Below are 20,618 nucleotides of genomic sequence, written 5' to 3'. Positions count from 1 at the left end.
TATTTTATATCCAGAACCTTTCTTTTTGGTGCTCAACAGGCCACACTGCTCTGTTTATGGATTATTGCCACTGTGTCCAACTTCTCACCAATCTCATCTGGAATATTCTCTTCTCGGTGCTCGCTGCCACGAAGTGGTAGTTACGGTCAACATCTGTGCACCTATCTCACATTGCATTCCAATCAAATAGGGATCCATCTTCTCCCATTCAAATGGAAGGCACCATCCTCCAGGAGTTGTTCTTCCTATCCTGAACATAGTAGGGTTTCTCCTGATCCTTTTATTAGTTTTCCGAATCCCTAACACCTGTTCACTAAGACTCTCAAAATGTTTAAACTCTAGTATCTTATCACTCCTATGACCAAAACTAACTTTCTCACTTTGTACAACCTTTGTTCAAAAATACAATGTTGCTATTGTCCCTGGTGTTGGCCACTTCAGACTTCATACCGGTTGCTTCCTTTCAGCTTTCATTACTGGTAGTCATATGCGCCATCAGTCACCAGACATAGTGGAGCTTGCTGTCTTTACCATTGTCCCTTTCAGGGTCAGAGGTCGTCCCTGTGCCTGACTCCCATTCTGGAAGACGTGAGCGTGTATTTTGTCTGGCCCTTCTTTCCTCCCACCAGTCTGGCATTGTTGAATCTGCCAGCAGCCAAAAATCTGTGGCACAGCACAGACTCTGGGCACGATGAGAGCATAAAAAACCCTGCCACCAGACTGCCTCACTGCCTCTGCCTGGGAGAGGGTAGAAAGCAGAGTCGCTGACGGGATTTAGGAAGCATCTAGACAAGCCCTTCATTTGCTCAGGCAGATTGGGCTATGGGCCAAGGGTGGAAGATGGGATTAATATAATTGGGTCCCTATTGATTAATGTGGGAATGATGGGCCCATTGGCCTTTTTTTGTACTGTCTGACTCTACAATTTTACAACCAGGGAACAGGGCAGCCACAGTATGACGGCACAAAGATTTGCCAAGGAGGTGAGGGGACTGTGAAAGAATGAGGAATGAGCAATGGGCAATGGAACGTGTGCTTGGCAATCCATGTTCAATAGTTCTCACTGACATTTTGAATAACCATGAGCTACAGTGAATCACAGCTCACCAAGATGGTGGTGATAGCAATGTCATGCAGCGGAGTGTGTGGTGAAGCCATTATTATTGTTACTGACACTGGTGGATTATAGTGAAGAACAGAAAAAATTAGTCTGGCAGAGACTGCAGGTGCAATTTATTGATGATTTGCTCCTTGTATTACTGTAAGTGTCAGTGAAAAGCATGGGTTGTACCTTTCAAATCAGTGAAAGGTACAAATGGCCAGTGTGTATTAGATGACATGGTTGGATAGTGTAGGATATAGGGCAAGCATTTGATGCATTAAGGTGAATCATCCCTGTCAGTTTCCCAATAGTCACTAATTGACCTGGTATTGATTGTAAGGTGATCTAACATGCACAAAATGGCATTTGTGCACAAGTCATGCATAAAATCAATTACAAGTAGAGCTGGTTTCTAGGCAAAACCCTTTTTAAATTGGGTTCTAGGAAGAGGTCAGAATTAATGGGATCTATAGCCTCTCGATGATTCATTTGATGTCTATGGAAGACAATATTAAATGGACTACAGTTCATTTTAAGGAATTACTGTAAGTAGAATTGTGATTCTATAGATTACTTGGAAAACAAACCTAATGTTACCATACCTACCGTTTTTGTGACTGATAAACAAAGGACGTAATGTCACGAGAACACGTAGCCTTGACTGATGGAGTTGTTATTCTGTAACCATAAGACTGGATGGTTTGTTGGTGATGCTATATCTTCATAGCCAGGCATTTTTAAAATGGTGCATTATATTCTGAGTTTTTTACACCCACAAAGAGCACACACAGGAGATTTGGGGGTAAACACTGCATAATTTTCTAACCATTTAACTTTGTGGTCATGAAATTGTATAGAGCATGTACTTCAATTTCCAGTTTTACCCTGGGAGGTATGAAGTCTCCTGCTAACACAAACTTAGAAAATTATACCACAAAGCAGATTTCCTCTGGACTAATTATTTACGTTTCTATGCCACATGTTTACAGAAAAACAGCACCAAGTATTTTAAAGCATGGGTGAAGAGTGCAAACATCAAATAGAGGGGAAAATAGAAAAGCTATAGTCCTTAAAGGGTGGGAAAGGAATGATGAGCTTAGTGAAATTAAATATAGGATTCCAGAGCTTGGGTGTAACAGTTGGAAGAGGAGCATGGAGCAGCAAGTGATTATAGCTGACTGGGAGAATTATGAGCTAAAATAACAGGGCTTATTTAGGAGCAGGTTTCCTCATGCCACGATGTACAGTACATCATTGGAATAAAGGAGAGCCCAGTTGGTGAATGTGGTGATACCCCACAGAATGCTATTCTTCTCACATGTGTGGTATGCCCATACATCCAGAACAGTGACCTGCCTAGTGTCAGCTATGAGCCTTCTGCATTTTTGATGCGTCAAGGGATTAATGGAGCACACTTGGAGGTGGAGAAAGTAACGAAGGTGAGGAGTGAGTGGATAAAGGAGGTAGATAATTTTAGCAAGGAGTAAGATCATGAGGACTGTGACACCACCCTCTGATCACAGAGCTGCAACTATGTACGTTGCGAGAAGGGATCGGTGGTTGGAGGTGGTAGGAGGGTGGGGTAGGTTACGGGGCAGTTCAGGATGATCATTGTTCAGGTGATGTGGTAGTGTGGGAATAAGTGAATGGTACGGGCACTCGAGGCAGGATAATTTCCACGATTTAAGAGAAAGCACAGCTCAATTAATGAAAATGGTTCATTTTCTGGGCGGTATGCTCAGGGCCAAAGGCATACAAGTTTTAATCGTCGGTATCTGGGCACTATTCTAGTATAGCAGATCACCCATCCATTGTAAAGCCTGCCATTGAAATGAGTGAAAATTGGATGGGTAGATTATCCACTCCATCGGGTTACAGCTTGGTGGGAAATTCATTTTCCCTTTGTTGGCTCCATCTCTAACGACTGTCTGAGATGGAACCAGACTGCCACACTATTTGTTACTGAGGGAAGATACAGAGTAGCATCTGTACTGTCACCAAGACCATTTATCCTCGTTGCTTTCAAGTTGCCTGCTCCAGAGCTGCTCCTCTGCTCCTTCCTACACTGATCTGCTACGGATCTCTCACCGTGTTCTTGTTATCTGCAATCTTAATTATTTCAATGCACAACTTGCTGGCCCACTATCCTCCACCTTTCGCAAACTTAAGGAATCAAAGTTTACATAATCTAGTTTAATACCTTTCTAGTTACTTCAAATAAATAATTCTCATCATCATATTCAAGTACTCCATGATCCTAACCCTTCTTGCTCTGTTACCTCCTCCAGCTCCACCTGATTACTCCCTGAGTATCTGTGCTCCTACATCTCTTGCACTTTGTATATTCTTAATTTTCATTGGTTTAGTGTGGGCAACAGTGCCTTTAGCGGCAAGGTGAGCTCAACTTTTAAAGTTCTGGGTATTATATCACCCAATCCTTCTTTAAGAAGTTGTTTTAAATTCTGCTTCTATAAGTGGGATTCTGTTCATCCACCCTCATATCGCCTTTTGTGGCATGAAGCATCCTCTAGTAAGTGCAGTGAATTGTGTGATATTGAGACAAGGAAAATATCTGCTCACTGAGGCCTTAATGACCAGAAAAGTAGCATAGCAGAGTAGCAACTGCTTTGACAGAGATGGAAGAAAGGTAAAAAAATTAGTGTATCTTGTACCTTTGGAATATTTGGTATTTTGAAAATGTTGGTAAAGATAAGATGTGAAGAAGACAAAGTGCACTGCATGGAACTGAGCAAAACACTAGAACAATGCAGAGCAAACTAAACATCTGATCTCTTTACTGGAGAAGAAATGTTGAAAGAGAGTTACTGGAGGAGGTTTATGCCTTTATTACTGCTCCCGTGACATTCCTTTCAATACATTCCCAAATTGTTTTACACCTTAATAAGTATTTCTTGAAATAGAATTATAGTTGTAATGTAGAAATATGCAACTAGTGCAAGTGACCCAAGTGAATAATAGCTTCAGATTGGGCTGTCAGGCTGGACAGAACAGTTAAGAATTTTAATGACAATGGTGATGATGAAAATGCTACTAAGCAACAGGGTACAAAGATAGCAGTGGTGCGCGGAGTTCTGCAGAATTGTGACTATACAGCCTTAGTTCCAGCAGTAATCTCCTGTATGTACTTTTTAATTCACAGGTACTTTGAGTGAAGGGAAAATGGTAGGATAGTTCAGTGATACTCCATCAACGACAGTAAATTAAGAGGATTTAAGCATCTTCACGTTCTTTACCTTTACTCTCATTACATGACCCTGAAAAGTTTACAGTTGAATGCATTTGAAAAGAGCATAACCTGAAACTCATAAAACTAAAGCATATCAGTGGAAGATGGCAATGTAAACTGGAACTAAGCTAACAAAAGTAGAAAATGTGTTTTTAATTATGATTTTTTTAGAACCAGACTATTGATGTGCCAGACAATTTGTTTGGAATGGTTTTGTTCACAAATTTATCCATTTATTGAAATAGAGTGAATGATAAAGCAGATTTTCTCAAAGTAGTCATGTCATGTTTGCATTGTTTGTTTGCTAATACTGACAATTGTAATGCAAAAATAGATTGTAGACTGCACACTAGGGCAATGCGTTGTGTGTTAATATGTTGTTCTCCAGCCTTGAGTTCAGGTTACAAAGGATTCTGAAATTCTAATGCTACTTTTATAATGCCTTTTGGCGTCTTGGGTACAGATTTGATTCCAGAATCTGTGTGAAACTAACTAATCCACATGGGCCCTGAAATTTTGCACGAACAGGTTTTTTTTCTCTGGTACTGATGAACAATGAACACACTATAGAAGCAGTTGGCTATAGGACCCACCACCAAAAAGATAAATATCAGTGTTAAAATATTCTCTCTCAAAATCTACTGTACTGCTATTCAGACTCAAACATAATCGTAGTCTGACTGTCTCATTGCCCTTTAAGTAATTTTGTCACTGTCAGAGGTCAGGAAGCAGTGTGAAAGAGTTTGAATCCTCATGGAAAAGGTTTTGCCTTCCCTTCACATTCCACCAACATGTGAAAAGCCAAAATAAGCTACTCTCTGTCCAAAGTGTGAAGTGACAAAACACTTCATAAAAGGTGTCAGATGATAACATAGTTGGTTTGGCATCAAATAATAAACGATTCTGGCTTTAATACAGACAGAATGAAGATGAATGTATTCTAAAAGATAATGTCTAAGATTAACATTACCAATGTATGATTTATGTTTGTTATCATGGTTAAAATGTAATTATATTAAACTGCTGTTTGCTTTTCCATAAATTAATGTAACATTAAATATCACCTACTTAAGATTCTCCCTAATTGGTGGCGGCAGCCAGCTCTAAGTTGAGACTCAGATTAAGTGACAGCGCCTCACACACAGAGTTTTTACTTCCTTTGCAAAACTTAATATCATTGGAACCTTTGTTTTTTTATGGTGACGTAAGGAGAGAACACCATCCTGTCTCATTGCAATCTTTGCCACTTTGACTGCATTGCTTTCTCTGGGGTAATTGTTTGTACTAATATTTTTAAGGTCTCATTTCAATGCAATGAAAATCAACTGTTAGTTTTATTTACATGAGATGTGCATGCATTCAATGTACAAAAAATCGGGGTTATGTTGGTGCTCTGCAAAAATGGGTCAATTCAATAGCAGAGGCAATAATCTTGTATGTCACAGTATTAGAATTCTTTTTAGTAGAGGACAAAATATTTTTGAAGTTGTCATCTGTTTGAATTATTAATTTAAGCAGTAGCTGACTTATCTTTTGTTATCTGTATATCCATTCATGTACATGATCCAACTATGCACAGCGTCACCATATTCTGTGATAGCCTTCAGGGATTCTCCTCTTGTAGTGAGAATGGGCTGAGTGCAGGTCGGTGGGACTAGCTGAGAGTAAGAGTTCGGCATGGACTAGAAGGGCTGAGATGGCCTGTTTCCGTACTGTAATTGTTATATGGTTATATATAAGCTTCATGAGCTTTCTGATGGCTAAGATTCTTAACCCAATGACTTCATACAGGCCTACTTCAATTGGCTTCAGCCAAAGAAATTGCAGGCCATTCAACTTCGGGTCTTTTTATCCTTTCTTATTTTTAATTATAGGTTATTAAATGCAATAAAGCCCGGGGCTGTGAAGAAGATCAATCGTCTGCCAACTCCCATTGCAGGACTGGTGAGTTTCAGGTTCTGCTGATTTTTACTTGCAGCTTAAAAGTTCAGAAATTGCTTTACATTAAAGATCGCTGGTTTGTTGAAGCAAAGGATAGTTGCTGCTATTTAGAGAAATGTGACAGATACCTAATGGTAGCTCTGCCTAGCAAACTGTAGACATGAGAATGACCGATGTACGTTGGTAGTATTGGATTTTGGAGGAGATTGTGATCTCAGGTTCTATGCTGAACTAAGAGCCAAGCCCATGAGACTGACCGATGATACTTCACCATCACAATTCAACGTGGACTACCACCAGTCGCATATCACAATGCCCTCACAACACAGCAGCCCTCCCCTTGAGGCACTAAGATGCCCCAACTAATAGAGCAATGGTGGTGCAAGCACATAAATACTGTGTATGATGCATTGAATTTTACAATGGACTTTGTACTTTTACTGCCGGCTACACAAATTATACTGGTTGATTATGTATTTTAAATTGTGTAACAATGTTTGGAAATAGTGTAGACAGAAATGTCTGACGTGGCTCAGTGTCATAATGCATAATTCCAAGATCTAGAATTCAAGGACGTACACCTGCTTCTGCTTGAAGAGCGATTTTTTATAGTGAAGTAATCGTCAGGTAAAGAAATATTGCGAGTGCTTAATTTATTAATGATCGGAATGGTTCAAAATTGTTTATGTAATTCAATGAAGAAAAAAGCCTTTTTAACCACCTAATTATCTATTTTCAGAATTGATAAGTAGTTAATGCAGCTTGACATCTGTTGCCAAGAGATACAAAGGGTTCCTCAAAAACTCTGTAGTAAGTACAAGTAAATGGTGAGAAAGCCTTAATGGGATGTAGGAGAAGACCAGGCAATGGGAAAGAAGATGGAGATTAATGTGCAGAAAGAGACTGTGACCAGTTTCTAATGGGAAAGGACAGGGTGGCTAAGAACCAGTGGGAAAGTGATGAGGCATGATCCACAGTGGGAAAAGAGAGGGAGGTGCATCTCCAGTGGGAAAGGGCAGGGATGAGCTGTTTTTCAGGTTGCACTTGGTCTGGTGGAAGCTGATGAGAAGCCAGACAATGGATGGAGTTCGTGTGCTGGGCCCATTTAGGGCACCATGTCCATTCAGGTTGAACAGCGTGGAGTTTCTGGAATTTCTCACAGCACCCTGATACTGCTCTTAGCATAATCCATTTTCACTTACATGCTAATTCTACATGCAAGGCAGGCTCTAGATATAAGTGAGCGAATGTGTCTGCCAATCCCATGACTGGCTCTTTGATACAGTAAGCAAGGAACCAGTGTAAAGAGAAGAAACCTTTGAAGACCTCCAAGCAATTGCATTAAAGGTACTTTGAAAAAAGCCAACTCTGAAGACACGTCCAAAAGGATGATATGCAAATGACAATTTGAACCCTTTCTTCTGTTGCTGTGATGCTCTATCCAATATTTCTACATTTAAATGACAGTATTTCAAAGAGTACTTTATTAGCTGTAATTTGTGATTTCATTCTATAAATGAACGTATTTCTGTTTTGTTAATCAAGGAGCAAGCATGGCAGAAAAAGTAGGACTTTCCGCTGCGGGATCAGGTGGTAGAGATTCCCATCCAATTCCCCGCTCCATGGCTGCTGTACTGCCTGATCTGGACCAATACTGTGGAGATACAGTGAGCAGCCATGGAGTGTCAGGTTTCTCCTGAATTCTCTTTTGACTTTATTACCATCCCATATATATGACATCTACTCTGGTTTATCCTCAAAATGGAAACATTTTGATTTGCGGAGGGCTATTTCAAGGGCAAAGAGACAATTTTGAACGAGGTTGGAGGCGACATTGGATGTATGACAACTCTGGCAGGGTTTGCAAGACATTACTTCCTACAAAGCGAAACCCAATAGTATGAACGGCAGCAATGCTTCACTGCCAGATGAACTCAACACCTTCAATGCCTGCTTTGAAAGGGAGAGCACAACTACAGCTGTGAATATCCCTGCTGCACCTGATGACCCTGTGATCTCTGTCTCAGAGGCCGATGTTAGGCTCTCTTTAAAGGGGATGAACCCTCGCAAGGTGGAAGGTCCCGATGGAGTACCTGGTAAGGCTCTGAAAACCTGTGCCAACCAACTACCTGGAGTGTTCAAGGACATTTTCAACCTCTCACTGCTACGGGTGGAAGTTCCCACTTGCTTCAAAAAGGCAACAATTATACCAGTGCCTAAGAAGAAGAATGTGGGTTGCCTTAATGACTATCACCCGGTAGCACTCACATTGACAGTGATGAAATGCTTTGAGAAGTTGGTTATGACTAGACTGAGCTCCTGCCTCAGCAAGGACCTGGACCCATTGTAATTTGCCTATCGCCACAATAGGTCAATGGCAGATGCAATCTCCATGGCTCTTCACACGGCTTTAGACCACCTAGGCAACACAAACACCTACGTCAGATGCTGTTCATCGACTATAGCTCAGCATTTAATACCATCATTCCAACAATCCTGATTGAGAAGTTGCAGAACCTGGACCTCTGTACCTCCTTCTGCAATTGGATCCTCGAATTCCTAACCAGAAGACCACAATCTGTGTGGATTGGTGATAACATATCCTCCTCGCTGACGATCAACGCTGGCGCACCTCAGGAGTGTGTGCTTAGCCCACTGCCCTACTCTCTATATACACATGACTGTGTGGCTAGGAATAGCTCAAATACCATCTATAAATTTGCTAACGATACAACCATTGTTGGTAGAATCTCAGGTGGTGACGAGAGGGCATACAGGAGTGAGATATGCCAACTCGTGGAATGGTGCCGCAGCAACAACCTGGCACTCAACGTCAGTAAGTGGAAAGAGCTGATTGTGGATTTCAGGAAGGGTGAGACAAGGAACACGTACTAATCCTCATAGAGGGTTCAGAAGTGGAGAGAGTGAACAGCTTCAAGTTCCTGGGTGTCAGGATCTCTGAGGACCTAACTTGGTCCCAACATATCGATGTAGTTTTAAAGAAGGCAAGACAGTGGCTGTACTTTATTAGGAGTTTGAAGAGATTTGGCATGTCAACAAATACACTCAATAACTTCTGTAGACGTACTATGGAGAGCATTCTGACAGGCTGCATCACTGTCTGGTATGGGGGGGAGGGGCTACTGCACAGGACCGAAAGAAGCTGCAGAAGGTTGTAAATTTAGTTGGCTCTATCTTGGGTACTAGCCTACAAAGTACCCAGGACATCTTTAGGGAGCGGTGTCTCAGAAAGGCAGCGTCCATTATTAAGGACCTCCAGCACCCAGGGCATGCCCTTTTCCCACTGTTAACATCCGGTAGGAGCTACAGAAGCCTGAAGGCACACACTCAGTGATTCAGGAACAGCTTCTTCCCCTTCGCTACCCGATTCCTAAATGGATATTGAATCTTTGGATACTACCACACTCTTTTTTTAATATACAGTATTTCTGTTTTTGCATGTTTTTTAATCTATTCAATATATGTAATTGATTACTTGCTTATTTATTATTATTTTCATTTTATTTATTATTATTATTATTCTTTTTTCTGCTAGATTATGTATTGCATTGAACTGCTGCTCTAAGTTAACAAATTTCACATCACATGCCAGTGATAATAAACCTGATTCTGATTGTGATTCTGATTTTCCAGATTCCCTGTAGAACTATCCCACATTTTCCAATCAATAACCGTTCCATATTGAAGTTTGGTTGTCAATTACATACCGCTGGCTGGTTAGCAATTTGCCTCGAATCTGCAGGGGTGTACATAGCAGTTTCAGCTTGATATCAGCTATTAAATTTGTGCAGTGGAACAAAGGGATTGGGTCCTGAAGCAAGATTAACCAGATCTTCAAATGTCATGTATCCCAGTTTGGCTGGAGGCAGCAAAATTTTCATTATCATTCAATGTCTTAGTCCCTGTAGACTAAGGGCAGCACACTGGTTCTGCAGGTAATCCCATCAGCAATACACATTTAATCCCAGCCACTAAAGTTGGCAGCGCGCCTGTGCGTGCACAGCTCTCTGGTGAAAAATGATGTCGTATCTGTTAAATAGGGGCCGTGGGCAATTCTGACTTGATGGAGAATGGACGTGAAAGCACAGAGGAACATCTGGAGAAATTTCTAAAACGCTTGTTCGCTGCTGTCATTACTGTGCGGTTGGGAATCTTTCGAAGGGTAGGCCTCAAAATCCCCGGGCTTGTCTGCTTTTGGCGACGAGAAAGAGGTGGAATCACTGGACAGAGATGGCACTCAGTACTTGGTGTCAGAGGGCTGATCAGAGCTCGAAGTTTTCAGATGACTCAGAGTCGGACTGTGGTCGGCATGGCAGGGAGAGTTCTTCCTTCTCCCGTCTGCGTGAGATGTGGGACATTTGAGAAACTTTGAACTTTACTGTAATCACGGACTTCTTCATCAAGTTATGGTATTGTGCACTGTTGTAACTATATGTTATAATTATGTGGTTTTGTCAGTTTTTTTTAGTCTTGGTTTGTCCTGTGTTTTGTGATATCACACCAGAGGAAATAATGTATCATTTCTTAATGCATGCATTACTAAATGACAATAAAAGAGGACTACGTGTCTTCATAATCTAAAGTTGACCGGGTGTTATTTATATATTCTCCCTATGACCATACAGTGTTCGCTTTTGTGTTCTGGTCTCCTCCCGTGTCCCGAGGATGGTTTTAAAGTTAATCTGTGAGTATAGATGTAGGTGGGAAATGGGGGCTATTGGTGGACATGTGTGAGAGAGTTGGTCACAGAGAAATAAGTGATGGAATGGGATTGCTCTGGGAACTGGCATAGACTCAATGAGGCAAATGGTCTCCTTCTATGTTGTAAGGAAATATGTAAATAATGGATTTATTGTTCCTTTTAAAAACGTTTTAAAAAACTTCCTCCATGCAGGGTAGGAAACAGCTTCTTCCCTCAGGCCACTAGGCTTCTGAACTCTCTGCCGCATCGCATTTGAAGTGTCACTGGATAATTTGTACTGTACCTTACAATATTTAATTTATGCACTTTGTTTATATTTGCATAATTCATTTGCAGATTTAATTTTTACTTTCCTAAGTTATTGTGTGTGTTATGTGTATTACTGTGCTTTTCACTCTGGTATGGAGAAACATCTCATTTGGTAGTATGTATGTACAGTATATAGTTAAATGACAATAAACTTGACTTTACTTACTGCAAATATCATTCAACAATAAAGTTCAATTTCTGTCAAAATGCTCAAAAGAAACTAAATTGCTAATTCTGATCATCTTGTCTACGTCATAACAAGGCTGATGTAAGTAGAAAAGAATACATCAATAAAGTTCAATTTAGATCCAGTGGAAGATCTTAAAGTCTCACCAAAACTAAAAAGCATGACAAACCACTTGTTCATGTTCTTTCAATGGCACCACTCAACGTATTCAAGTAAGAACATTTGTGGCTTAGCACATAAAGTGTGAAGTTCTGTATACGAACACATTTTTAAAACTTTGTTCCACTCATAAATTAGAGGCTGCCAATGGTGATACATCTGTCCTTCTTAAATATAAATTGAAAATGCTGGAAAACTTAATAGCTGAGTAACATCTGTGGGGAGAGAAACCAAATCAACGATCTGTCATCAAAATTATCCATTCTAAAGGGGTGGGCCTCCCTGGTGAATGCTGATTGATTTCATATTTATGTCAGTTGGTGGTAAAAATTATCCTGTAAAATCCTGTCCTTATTTGGGCTTTCCATTTATTCATGGGCTTGTAAGTACTTCATTTCACTTTATTTAAATTGAAGTATGACCTTAAGAAAGAAGATCATTTGAGACCTCTGGCCTGTGCCATAGTCTTCCACCCCCCAATCAGCATTGACCCTGCAGAGGCCTTCATGGGTGTATCTTGATTTTTGAAAGAAATAAGCCCCCCTGGATATCTTGTCTCCCCCTTTGATGCTGTAAATGTGGTCCTGATTTTGTAACTGGGTATTATATGGCTGCTGCTTTATTTCAAGTACATTTAAGGACTTTGAATCGGAAAGATGAGATGGGGTCAGGAATGAGCAGGAGATATTCCAGTTGTTTGATCCCAAAGATGAAAACTCAGCCTGGGCTATATGTTAATAAACAAGATAAAGTAACATTAGCAAAACCAATGCTGCCAAATACTGAAGGCAGTTACTTTCATAGCATTGAAGATGCTGCTGGCTGAGCTCATGAATCACTAGTGCATAGTTCGCTACGGATGAGTGTTAATAAATGGAATTAGTATCGATGGGCACATGGGAGCTTTTCCTGATAGTTTCTGGGTTTTGTCTTCAGGTGTGTCCTGATGGAAGTGGTGAATGCAACATAAATATGAGGAGTCTCGAGTTGATTCATACCTCACTCAGCTTTAATCCAAAACAGACCAAGCATATGATATTGTTTTCATAGAGCTCTCTTTGGAGAAGGAAGGAGATAAGTGCCAAGTTGAAATGGTTTGAAATCCCCTGTCAGTTGTCACAGTGTAGTACTCTGTGTGTATATCAATATCACAAAAAAGTTGCTTAGCTACTAAGCAATCACTTTTATTTTAGACATTGTAGACATTTTTCTCTTCAAAACAAAACTATTAAAACTAGATGTAAAAGCTCCTACGCCATAATTCCCAAAAAATTCTCTGGAGGTATCACACAATTATTAAAAGCTGGAGTAGAGCAACAATAGCTGATCAACTTTCTCAGTAGCATATTTCCTCTCCCTCTCCCTCTCCCTCTCCTTCTCTCTTTCCTTCACTCTCACGTAGCACAGCTCCCTCTTGAACAGGTCTCGTCCAGGTGCATCGAATGAGTGCGATGTCTTCCCAATTTCGAGATGTAATATTGAGTTTCTTTAGGCTGATTTTGATGTTACCATTGAAGCATTTTCTTTGCCCACCAGGGGCTCTCTGTCCTCCTTTCAACTGGGAGTAAAGGGTCTGTTTGGGGAGATGTGAGTTAGGCACCCAAATGACACGATCTATCCTTCGAGGTTAGTATTGCTTTACTGTGGTGGAAATGCTCTTTGTGTTGGCCTCCTCCAGTATCTGTCCTTCCAGATGATTCTCAAAAACTTTTGTAAGGCTCTTTGGAGGTATTGTTCAAGGGCATTCAGGAGTGTACTATAGACGGTCCATGATTCAGCTCCTTGCAGTGATGTGGATAGGATGACTGCTCTATAGACCAAAAGTTTCATTTGGATTTGTAGTTCATGGTGAAGACTCTCTTCCTCAATATTGCATAGGCTCCACTACTACTCTCAGGCAGGCATTGATCTTTGAGTCAATGTCTGATGGCAAGTTTATCTTTTCTCAAAGAGACCAGAACTACACACAACCCTCCAAGTGTGGTATTGCCAAGGCCTTGGCTGTAAGACTTCTTTGATTCTGCATGGATATTATCAGGCTATGAAGAACAACATAACATTTGCCTTCTGTACTGCTTACTGTACCTGCACATTTGCTTTCAGTGATTAATGTACAAGAACAATTAAGTGCACCAACACTTCCCGATCTAAAACCATTTAAAAAACACTCTGTATTTTTAGTTTTTATTCTATCCAAGTGAATAACTTTGCACTTATTTAGCTTATACTGCATTTGACGAGTTTTTAAAGTCACCTTGGAACCTCTTTGTATCCTTCCCACAGTTCACAACTTCACATTTTAGAATTTGAAATAATACATTCTCTTCCCTCATTATAATTATTGGTATGTGTTATGAATTTGCTGAAGGCCAAGAAATGATCCCTGTGATAACCCACTAGTTATCTCTGTGTCACTGGAAAAGACTCATCAATTCTGACTTTCTGTCCCTGGCTTTCAGTTAATGTTGAATTTGTGCAGATACATTACTTTTCAATACCATGTGGTTTAACTTGTGCCACTTGAAAGGTTAGTGTGGTTTTATCAAGAACACTCTAAAAATCCATTTACACTGTATCCACAGATTTTCCCTTATCAGTTTTCCTCCTCAAAACATTCCATTTTGTTAAATACTTCCAGAAGTCCACGCTGACTTAGTCTGATCCCTTTGATACTTTTCATATGTCCCATTTATCTTATCCCTTTATAATTATCTTCAGCATTTCCCTTTTCTTGGACTGCTGAGAACTGTTTCTTAACCGATATGTCTGAAATAGGTTATTATTTTGCAGCCCCAGTGATATTTCTGGCACCTTGCCACAATGGTAACTGCATTTCAAAAGTACCTTGTCAGCCATAAATCACCGTGATGATGCTTCATACAGTGGCTTAAGTACACAGTGACTTCATCCATAGACAATCTGTAACATTGAGATCTTACATATTTTCATAAAGACAGAATCAAACGTCTCCCAAACTCAATATTGCTAAATAGCCCTTGAGCTTCATTGAGCCAACTACCATCAAGGTTGTACACAACATCAGTACAATGAGTGGCTGAGGTTAGAGCGGAATTGGGAGAGGCAACTCAAAGTTCAAATTTGCGTGTACAAGCTGAACAAAAATGTTACCCAATCTATGTTTGGTTCTTCATTGTAGAGGAGATCATATTGTAAACAAAATAATGCAAGACTCTGTACTGGAAGACATTAACCTGAACTCTTAGTTCATATGGAAGGACTGCTGAGATTTGACACTAAATTTAACTATTTCAGATAACCACCTTTTCTTTCTCTCCATAGATATGCCTGTCCTTTCTGTTTCAATTAGTTTTCTTTTGTTTTCCTCTTATATCTCTCCCTTTGGAATAATCATTACCTACAAATTTGGTCTATAGCCTATCACAGATATTCACTCTGTTCTCTCTGTCCTTCCCACTCTCTGTAATTTAAACAAAACTTTTTGAGTTCTGGTAAAAAGACATTGAATTCACTCTATTTCTTTTCCCACGCAGACTGCTTGACCTGCTGAAGGTTTCCAGAGTTTTCTGTTTTGAAGTGAAAGCAGAAACTTGCCTTTACTTATTAAATATTTATATATATATATATATATATATATATGTATATATATATATAAAAGCTATAGTTTCCTCTGTGAAGTAGAATAGTAAGTGAATGCTTGGTCAGAGGGATGAGTTTTAGGTATCAGTAAAGAAGAAAGAGAGTAGAATTGAGGAGCTGTTACAACTATCGGACACATTCGGTATGAGTGGTTGATAACACATTGTCATTATGAAATTTTATAAATGCATTATAATTGTTCCTTATTCTTTTATCCCATTTAACTTTAGTGAAGCTTTTAGATGAATATTTTCTTCTCAGCACACCCATTTAGTGGTTTTACTTTGTATTTTAAAGTTGAGGAAGTGGGATCATTAACTGAACAATGTGGTGGCAATTTGTGTCATTCAATCAATTACAATCAGTGGTGGGTGCCCAGACAAGAATGTCTAGGCAGACTATAATAGTAGGAAGTTTTGTTGACCGACCTTCTGAGTTTAAACTGAACACACTGTTTAAATAAATACCACAAGATCTTGAGAAAAGAAAGGATCTTTCTGACTTACACAACCAAGGCAGTTTTACTGCTATTATTTTCTCAAGCAATGGCAGACACAGGAAACATTAATGTCAGTGAAAGTTTAAAAACATTGCATTCTACATGATCTCAGAGTGACAATAACAATCAAATCTACTGTGAATTAATCAGACTTGCTATGTCTGGGAACACCACCTGTCATCTCTTTCTTAACGTTTTTCGCTCTTTGCCTCTGATCCTGTTCTTTAGAGCTCCATTTAGTATGACCTTTCAAGGCTTGGTCCACAGCAATGAGTTTGTCGTCCTCAGACTGTTGTTATCGTGGTTTGTTCTTGCCCTGCTCTTCAGCTGGCATTTCTAATCTGCTGTCACAGCCTCCGCTGTTGCTTTTCTTTTCTTCACTCCAATCCACTGAGGGTTGGGCTGTTAGCAGTACGTATAGCGGAGTAAAAGAGGAGATCTGTAGTTCCAAACCCACTGTAGCCTGCATAATCAATATATACATTTTAAAAAACAAATCTGGAGAGCACTGTCCGCTGCACCCAAAGACTTTTTGTTTAATTGTAGTTACTGTTGTAGTCCAGAAATATAACTGCCACTTTGTCCATAGCAAGGTATCAAAAATAGCAATGGCCAGAAAGGCTATATTTGATTTTTTTTTATTGAGGATGTGAGGCATAACTCTGGCTTTTCTTTGAAGTTGTGCCACCACATAGATGAATAGGCAGAATATTGATTTAATATCGCACATAAAATGCACCACTTTTATTGCACTAGCATTCAATTACACTGGGGTGTCAGTCTAATTTATGTAATCAATTCTCCAGAATGGAACTCGAACATAAAGCCTTCTGTCTCTGAGGCAAGGTTGTCATTAACTGAAGTATATCCTGAAAAGGATATATCTCACTTTGCAGATAATTTTATTATGTTGTACTGTCCTTAAAATTGTAACCATTTCCTTCTCAATGCACTCTACTCTCAGAAAGCATGTAAATTATATGTACATTTCCTGTAACGATGAAGTGACCGCTGAGCTGTTTATTGGTAGTACTCTTTGATTTGCTCATGCCAAAATAGTCCAAGTCTTCAGCAAATAATATGTTTTTTGTAGCTAACACGACAGTAACCACAGACCCTATCACAGTTCTGCTGCTATGGCTCTTGTGGAACTTTGTATTTTGCATCTCTGTTTTTGTAGATCAATGCACCACAGGCATTGCAGTCATTTACTGAAAAGCATTGTGGCCTCGAGCTCTTCTCATTCTATCACTACATTCAATGGACTGTGACACATCTGTTCCTCCTCTAGTCATTGGGACCTGATTGCAATTATTAGAACAACTCATGATGTATTTTATTTTCAAGGACAGCATATGCAACTGATATGTGCCAGGGAAAAATGTTTTTGCATATTTTAATTTTCTGATACATTTTCTTTTGCTAATTATGGCTGGACATTTAGAGCTCCATCTAAATAATGGGAGAATTTAAACAAAGTGATCATATTTTGGAAAGATGGAAAGGGATTACATGTTAAAGCAAGAGTGATCTGAGAGAAGCTTCGTTCCTTACATATTATTTTCTCTTTAAAGCCAAAGGAAATATTTTCTCTCTGTGGAATTGTTTGGCTTTTTATTCATTGTTATTTGTGGCTTAAACTATGATTGAAGAAGTATTGATAGGCCCTTCAAGGAGGCCATGGGCTGTTTCTATAATTCTCCAGTGGATGAGGACATTGGGACCCTCCATGCTCCATGTTCCCCTTTCTGAATCTGTACACTGGAATTCCAAGCTTCCTTCAGCAGATGGTCCACTGGATGAACCAAAAATGTTGCAGGACCCTACGAAAAATATGCTAATTTTGATGACCACTCGGAATACAACAAACCTGGCATGGTGAATTCCGAGGGCTCTCATTTGGGATTTATGGTCTGCACATATGTTGGCCAGCTTCTCTACTTAGATAAGTAATAATCTAAATTTGTTGCACCATTTCCAGTTTGGTTTCTGAAGCTGCTATTACGCATGTGTCCCAGATAAGCAGAAGCTTCATTATTCTCAAACAACAGGAATTCTGCAGATGCTGGAAATTCAAGCAACACACATAAAAGTTGCTGGTGAACGCAGCAGGCCAGGCAGCATCTCCAGGAAGAGGTGCAGTCGACGTTTCAGGCCGAGACCCTTCGTCAGGACTAACTGAAGGAAGAGTGAGTAAGGGATTTGAAAGTTGGAGGGGGAGGGGGAGATCCAAAATGATAGGAGAAGACAGGAGGGGGAGGGATGGAGCCAAGAGCTAGACAGGTGATAGGCATGGGACAGGAGGTCCGGGAAGAAAGACCGGGGGGGGGGGACCCAGAGGATGGGCAAGGGGTATATTCAGATGGACAGAGGGAGAAAAAGGAGAGTGAGAGAAAGAATGTGTGTATAAAAATAAGTAACAGATGGGGTACGAGGGGGAGGTGGGGCATTAGCGGAAGTTAGAGAAGTCGATGTTCATGCCATCAGGTTGGAGGCTACCCAGACGGAATATAAGGCGTTGTTCCTCCAACCTGAGTGTGGCTTCATCTTTACAGTAGAGGAGGCCGTGGATAGACATGTCAGAATAGGAATGGGATGTGGAATTAAAATGTGTGGCCACTGGGAGATCCTGCTTTCTCTGGCAGACAGAGCCTTTTATATATTGGCGAGACCCGACGCAGACTGGGAGACCGCTTTGCTGAACATCTACATGCACGTGCAGTTCTACTCTTTGAGTGAAAATGCAGAAAGTTTGAAGTTAATAACTCATCTCCTTCTACCTTAGGCTATGGACTTATCAATCACCCCTGCTGTGGACCACTTCTACAAACAAGGGATCTGTATGCTCCATGACCGCTGGACTAAGTGTGTAAATATAGGAGGGGACTATGTTGAAAAATAAATGTGCTGGGTTTTCTAAAATTGACTCCTTCTACCTTAGGCCACAAACTTATCAATCACCCCTCATACATTGGCCATTACTTCATCCAAGAAAATATGCTTTCATCGAACTTAAAAACAAGCTCCATTGTTGATTCATCCTGATTTACAGATTTGTTTATTTATTTTCAGGATCTGGGTGTTGCCAGCAATGCTATTGCTGATTCCCAGTTGCTTTTGAGAAAGTGGTGGTGAGCCACTTTCTTGAATTACTGTTTACATTTATTCATGGTACTGCTGCTGCTGAGGAGTTCCAAAATTTAAAGAGTGACAATGGAGGACCAGTCATATGTTTTCAAATCAAGGTGTGTCTGACATGAAAGATGGTGATGTTCCCATGTGCCTTCTAGATAGTGGTGGTCATCAGTTAGAGAAGTGCTGTTGGAGTGGCGAGGGTGAGAATCTGGACGGTATTTTGTTGTGCTGTGTAGCAACTTGACGGAATGGATGTTTAGTGAGATTGATAGGGTGCCTTTGAAGCGGGCTGCCTTGTCTTGGTTTGTGTTAGAGTTCTTGGAAATTTTTGACACTGCACTTATTCAGGCAAGTTGGTAGAGGAAATATCTTGTGTGTGGGGGGGGGTGTTATAAGGTGAATAATTCAGCACAGGATACCCAGACTTTTGAGTTATTCTTGTAGAATTTATGTAGCTGGTCAACTTGAATTTCTGGTCACTTGAAACCCCCACATTTTGATGGTGACAGGCTTAGCAATAGGATTTCTACCCAGGGCAATTGATTAGATTCACTCTTGCTGGAGATGGTCATTGCCAGATATTCTAATAATACAAATGATAATTGTTGCTCTCTGAACATTGCCCTTGCAGAATTGGACTGCATCATTAGTTGAGGGATTGTATATAGAACTGAACATCGCCCAGTCATCAGTAAACATCACCATTTCTGATTTAATGATGAGAGAAAGGTCATTAATATAGCACTGTAGGATACACCACGAGGAACTCTGAGATATGCTGTGATATCCTGGGACTAAGGTGACTGTCCTGTGACAACCACAACCATCTTTCTCTGTGTCTGGTATGACTCAAACCATTGGAGTATTTTCCCTTTGAATACCCATTGACTTTACTTTTGCTTTGATAACAAAGGCAATGGCTCTCAGCTTACTTCCATGCATTCATCAGCCTATAGGGCACCAATACCATGCCTCAATGTTACCCCAAGGCACAGGGCGTTGTGGCTGCACAATTTTAACTAGGTCACATGGACATCATAAAAGAAATGAAGCTGACCGTAGGGCAACAATATTTCCATGAGTTCCTATTACGCTAAGATTAACCATAAATGCAACATTTTACGGCAATTGTTAATAGATTATTTAGAGAAGTAACATATGGCTTCAGGGAGACCAAGGAGATCCATTTTAGACTTATGATCCCGTTGAATTAAGAAGTAAGTAGAGCAGAAGAATGACCTAGAATCTTATCCTTGTTCAGTATCCCTTTAGGACATTGAAACAGTTTTTTAATTCTTGGACAGATCAGAGGGAGCTGTGGTACAGTCTGCCAAGGTCACAAAGCTTTTTGTAATTTGTTTCTTATTGCACAACCTATCCAAGGCATGAAGCAAGTCGAATAAGAGCTGCTTCGGTTCCAGTCTGCTTGCTTGTTGCTACAGTCTACGAATTATGAGTGAATTACTCTTACATTACTTTTTACGCCATTTTTCTCCATAACAAGATCGAATATCTGTTAAGATGAACCTTCTTTTCTAAGATGGGTTTTTTCCCTGTCAGTTTCCTATGTTTGTCTGAAGCCTCAATCAAACATCTTGGAATAATCCCACAGTTACATTCAGCAGTTCCTGCACTGCCAAGTTATGATTCCCTGCTGTATTCAAAGTACATTCATGCAGTCAAAGCATTTTCACTTGA

At 40.1% G+C, this 20,618-nt stretch overlaps 1 protein-coding gene across 10 annotated transcripts in view; it reads left to right on the top strand.

The window, feature by feature from the left end:
• The window catches only part of LOC140195095 (LIM and calponin homology domains-containing protein 1-like), a 384,102-nt gene that overhangs the window by 196,409 nt on the left and 167,075 nt on the right, over nucleotides 1–20,618 (top strand). For all 10 annotated transcript variants that reach the window (XM_072252809.1, XM_072252808.1, XM_072252807.1 and 7 more), the window contains exon 3: nucleotides 6,224–6,293. In XM_072252809.1, the coding sequence (XP_072108910.1) occupies nucleotides 6,224–6,293 (70 nt within the window). The remainder of the gene's footprint in view (nucleotides 1–6,223; nucleotides 6,294–20,618) is intronic.

Source organism: Mobula birostris, chromosome 3 (assembly GCF_030028105.1).
Source record: "Mobula birostris isolate sMobBir1 chromosome 3, sMobBir1.hap1, whole genome shotgun sequence".
NCBI classification, from domain to species: Eukaryota; Metazoa; Chordata; class Chondrichthyes; order Myliobatiformes; family Myliobatidae; genus Mobula; species Mobula birostris.
This window is presented reverse-complemented; position numbering and strand designations above follow the sequence as displayed.